This window comes from Nanorana parkeri, unplaced genomic scaffold (assembly GCF_000935625.1).
Source record: "Nanorana parkeri isolate BGI_ZX_2015 unplaced genomic scaffold, ASM93562v1 scaffold23, whole genome shotgun sequence".
NCBI lineage: Eukaryota > Metazoa > Chordata > Amphibia > Anura > Dicroglossidae > Nanorana > Nanorana parkeri.
Window position 1 is genome coordinate 2,430,274 of NW_017306291.1, and position 5,543 is coordinate 2,435,816.

Here is a 5,543-nt window from a genome sequence, read left to right on the forward strand (position 1 = left end):
TCCTGACAAGCCTTATAATGATGTGTTCGAAAGGGTCTCACGTCATTGATGTGAGTGTACCACAATAGTAGTGCCACAAAAGTGATGTGTTTAGTTTGCCATCTGACTGGAGGGGGGGCATCACTTCTAAAGGCCTAGAGCCCCATATATGTAATTTGGCCGAGGGAGAAAAGGAGAGGGTGCAGCACTGGAGCATGTGGCTGCCTAATTGACCATTAGACACGTAGAGTGACTTGGCATGGGCTCCAATACTTTATTTCTGCAGTGACTCGGAGCACATGCCACCCTAAACATTATTCATATACAGACATTGAACCTGACCAACAGACGTGTTCATATTACCGTTCTATTAACTTCTATACAGAACAGTTAAACTCCTGCACATATTGCAAGTGAAGGTTATTGTGCCATTCCCCATCAATCAAACTTTCATTATCTCTGTCATCACACAAATGCATAAACATGAGTTCTGACCGCAAGGACCCTCTCTGAGACTCGCTGCTTTACATATCCCTCTCAACAAGTGTTTGAGGCTTATTTCCGTATGCACGGCGGGTCCATGGAAAGGAAAACAAGCGCATGACAGTGCTGTTGCTAGGAAACGCTTCCATCTGCAGCGTCCACTGAGGATGCAATCTGCAGAAATGACACTGACATTCCTTCCTCGCTCTTTCCATTCAGTTAAGCCCACAGGTTAGTCTGCTATGCAGGAATATGTCCTAATGATCACATCTCTGCTGGGAGTACACCTCTAAAGCCATAAACATCCCGAGAACTGTTCATCTTATACGGCTCTTTCACATGACACTGGGCGGAAAAGGGATGAGTGTGTGCATGGGGCATATTTCTAAAGCAGTGAATGTGACTTTCACCAAACATTCACTGGTGGCAAATCAATCACTGTAATTTAAAATAACATGCATCTGAAAGGCTCACCTGCAGTGGATGTTTGGTGAATGTCATACTCGCTGCTTTAGAAGTGTGTGTCTGTAAGAATGTGTGTGTGTGTGTGCCTGTATATGTGTGTTTGTATATATGTTTCTATGCATATATATCTATATATCCCCACACGTTCATACCTACTATCTAATTGTATATTAGTGTGTGATATATACTAGCAGGCATAAAGATATCTGGAGTATACAGATATAGATATATTTATCTATCTATCCCATCTATGTATCTATGTATCTATCTATCTATCTATCTATCTATCTATCTATCTATCTATCTATCTATGTATCTATCTATCTATCTATCTATCTATCTATCTATCTATCTATCTATCTTCTTTTGGCCCAGGCTCTTATTCCTACTATTGTGTATAATATTGAAGAGTTTAATGTCAACAACCTAGCCCCCTTGTATGTCTTCACTTTGTACAGCGCTGTTGCACATGTTGGTGCAATATAAATAAATATTACAATGCAAGCAATATCAATATAGAGCTAGGTGTTTATGTTTATATATGATGACATTTCTAATTATAGACATACACACACACATGCGTACAGGTATATGTGTGTTTTGGTGTGTGTGTTTTTATGTGTGTGTGTGTGTTTATATGTGTGTGTGTGTTTTCATATGTGCGTGTTTTTATATATTTGTGTGTGTGTGTTTTCATGTGTGTGTGTTTTTATGTGTGCACAAATACAAAGATACAATACATCAAATTCTATACATACACAGGCAAATACCTAACCTTATCTTGCATTGATTTGAAATGCCAGTAACGTGATTTGTAGTGTACCAGCCTTAGCTGAGGGATGAGAGACGGATTGATGACGAGTGACGGTCTATAAGTCACCGTTAAACTTACATAGGAAACGCGTACTCGCCGACGATGTCCCAGTCCACAGCACTGCATGAAGAGGAGAGCAGAATGCCATCAGCATTGGACTCCGACGTGGCTCACCTTTCCCTCAGGGATTCGGTCCATACCTCTACACCTTGCTACCCACAGCCAGAACCCCCAGCTGTCCGCTCAGCTATACAAGCAGCGAACGGCTTGTCCCAGAATGTAGACGCAGCCTGCCCTCCACATAGAATGGATCTTGTGATGCCACAGACGTGTTTACAAAGAGCATAGTGTCCTTATGGATGCTGAGCACTGCTACCAGGCTGTGCAGACACAATGCTGCACTGCACTGTTGACAGCCCTTATTGGCAGCATTGGGAATGTAAGCGATGTTTGTCCACAGCTAGAACAATATCGGAGCATTGTGGAGGTGGGAAATGGCATTGTGTTGCTGCAGGTCTACATAACAATCAGTCTTCATAAGGAAACACGTACAGGGGAAGAGCTGTCACAGCCCTGCAGCTCGCCACCCATACAACCCAATCGCTGACCAAGCTTCAACACACTGCCTTATTTATTCTCAATTTATTGGATTACAGCAGGAGCCGGCGATTGCTTGCACGTTTCACCTAGAACTGCAGGCAGCATGGGCTTAGCAGGCCTTGTTTCTTGACTTGGCTGCTGCAACGATACATTATGCGCTCCCCAGCTGTGTGCCGGCGTTAACCATCTATAGCACAGGCTGGGTTCACTGCTGCTTTGCATCCATTCCTACATGTGGCGGCTGCATTTTTGTAGTCTTTCTTTCCTTTATTTCACGTGGTGATCCTGCCAGTAAGTCTGTTATATTTCAACTTCCTTTACCAAGCCAAGCTGTCCAGCAAAAGTGGCAGATAGAGGGTTGAGACAAAGCATGCAATAGTGACAGGGGTGCTTACAATGGTCATCTTTTGTTCACTTATGTAAAAACTTTAACCCCAAAAAAAAAATGTTGCTGTAACTGTAAAAAAAAAGTGTTAGCTGGAGTTTAGATTTAATTTGTTAGTCAAGTCCATCTAAATCTGCTGGAGCATCTAACACCACCCTCCCCACAGGGTGACAATGCTGCTGTCCAAGGGTGGCTCCGGTGCTCCTCCATACAGTGGAGTCACCCTAAGACAGGAAGTGTGTTACTGGCCGGATCTCCAGGTTAAAAGAAAGGCAAAAAAACCTGAAAAAAGAAAACTAATGCAGATGCCACCACATGCTTCCCCAGGCTGGGTGTCTCCTGGAGCGGCCCCCGGGTCTCACCCCCTGGGGACGTCAACACACACGTGCGTGACATCATCACACGCGCGCGTAATGATGTCACACGCACTTAACTGCCATCGGCCATCTTGACAAAGAGAAGAGTTCATCCGGCGGGATAAGATATGTTGCCGGGTCACCTCCTCTCTCGTGCAGCTATATGGCTCTTGGCCCATGACTGAGTGCCCGACTTTTCAGAGGGGGTGACACCAAAATGACTGCCAGTCAATTTGGTGTTATCACCTCTGATGGTATTTGAAGAACGTCACCAGCACACCAAATCGAATGACTGCATCAAGTGTTAATTTATTGACTTATGCTGTCTCTCGGTTGCAAGCGCTTTCGGGGCCACGCAGGGTCCCCTTCATCAGGCTCAGAGATGACAGATATACTCACCTGCTCCTCAGTCCCACTGGACTACTAGGTCTCAACACCTCTTCTCCCCCCAGGCTACGGCAGTCTAAGGATTGCTGACGCCATCACATCTCATGCAGATCCATTGACTTGCATTAGATGTGAGGATGCTGAGGGACATTCCACAGCCAGTGCGGAGGGGAAGATAGGTGAGCACTGACAACCACGGGACCAAGGATCAGGGGAGTATATCTGCTTTATCTGAGCCCTCTAGACCAAATGAGCAATTAACACTTGCAGTGTAGGGATAGCTGAACTGCAAGGGTCAGTTTTTTAAACTCCTGGAGTTCTCCTTCAATATGATCCTCCTGTAATCCCTGTACAGCAGCATCCAGAGGGAGGAGCAGCACTAGGGGCCTATAAGGTGTGCTGCATGCACATGTGGTGAAAATGCTGCTGGAGGAAAAAGCAGTATGAACAGGGGATGAACTGCTACTGCTGCTTCTTTACTGTCCAATCTCAGCCTAGACTGGCATAAACCAAAAAAATTAGGGCTGCGGAAATTAACGATTAATTACCCGATTAAATTTTTTTGATCAATAATGAAAACACTCACCTCTGCGCCGGCTTCCGGGTCTTCCGTCGGAGATCCGGTGACGTCACGGACATCGACGTCACCGGACTCCTTCCCCCTTCCCCAAGTGGCTCCGTCGGCTAACGAAGGAAAGGGGGAGGAGTCTGGTGACGTCGATGTACGTGACATCACCAGACTCCTCCCCCTTCCCTTCGTTAGCCGACGGAGCCACTTGGGCCGGTGATCTGTCGACACTTAACGAGTTCTGCGACCGCCTGACTTCCGGTTTCGTTACAACTAAGAGGTTTGTCCAACCTCTTAGTTGTAACGAAACCGGGAGTGCTGGCACTCTGCACGAGCGTCAGCCAAGGCATTGGCCTATACACATACAGCACAGCAATGAAGTAATAAAATGAACTAGGATCACACTAATCCAGCACGCTATTATTCTGAGTTGCCCCACTCAAGCGGCGGCCATATTGAGTGGGGCACGTGAGATTAATAACGTGCTGGTTAGTGTGATCCTAGTTCATTTTATTACTTGATTGCTGTGCTGTATGTCTATAGGCCAATGTAGTTGGATCTGTATGTGCGTTATAATTAATCGAAATTAATCGATTAAAAAAAATTACGAAAATTTTAATCAGTAACAGCCCTAAAAAAAAGGAGTGTGAGACCAAACTTGTAAAACCAAAACAGCTTCAATGATTCTTAAAATAACTTCCAACACGTTTCGGGGGCAAAACAAACTCCTCCTTTATCAGGGCTCAGTAATATTTGTTTAAATGGATATAGGAAAGCAGATGCCAGATACATTTTATGCTTATTGGATGAAAGGAATCAGATGTGACAGATGTCTGCCAGTAAAACGGCTGCAGCAAATGAGACAGGAGGAAGAAAGGTGACCAAGGTGTTTTTGATTAAAGGAGAACTATGAGGTGAGTGCTTTTCACTCACCTCATAGTTCTAGCCGACCTGTGACAATGAGACTGTCACAGGTTGGCTCAGTAGATCGGGAGGTGAGCGAACACATACCAGGTTCCCTCACCTCTCGATCCTGTCACGGCTCTCTGCCGTGACAAGGGGAGGGGCTGGATTCCCCTCTCACGCAGCTGGGCGGATCCCGTCATCTAAGTCGTGATCGGCTGCGGCGTCTCAGTATACCGCGAGCTGTAGCTCGCGGTATACTGAGCTTAGGGTAACGGGAGGACGCTAGTTTGTGTCCTCCCGTTACCCAAAGGAGAACTATGGGGAAAAACACTGACCCCATAGTTCTCCTTTAACTGTAAAAGAGAAACGTCAAGTCACAAGGCTGCCTGTGTAAATCTTATGGCTGATACTACAAATCCTTTTGGTGGGTTACACAGCTTCATTATATTCTTTTCAACTGTGTATTTAGCTGCTTTCATGACACTCAGCTGTAACCCTTTTGTTGCCACTGATGTATCTCATATGTTGCTGGCAGCGGACCCCTTTAAACAGACTCTGTTTGCATGCCAACTGTTGGCTTTACACTGGAAATGCTTGTGG

At 45.4% G+C, this 5,543-nt stretch overlaps 1 protein-coding gene across 6 annotated transcripts in view; it reads right to left on the minus strand.

Annotated features, from left to right (window-relative positions):
* The window catches only part of CACNB2 (calcium voltage-gated channel auxiliary subunit beta 2), a 222,899-nt gene that overhangs the window by 148,145 nt on the left and 69,211 nt on the right, over positions 1–5,543 (minus strand). Inside the window, exon 1 of one of the 6 annotated variants that reach the window (XM_018564344.1) lies at positions 1,820–2,501. The exons of the other annotated variants lie outside the window; for them this stretch is intronic. Within the exon in view, the coding sequence (XP_018419846.1) occupies positions 1,820–1,867 (48 nt within the window). The 5' untranslated portion in view covers positions 1,868–2,501. Of the gene's footprint in view, positions 1–1,819; positions 2,502–5,543 lie in introns of those variants that run through there. 6 annotated transcript variants of the gene reach the window in all.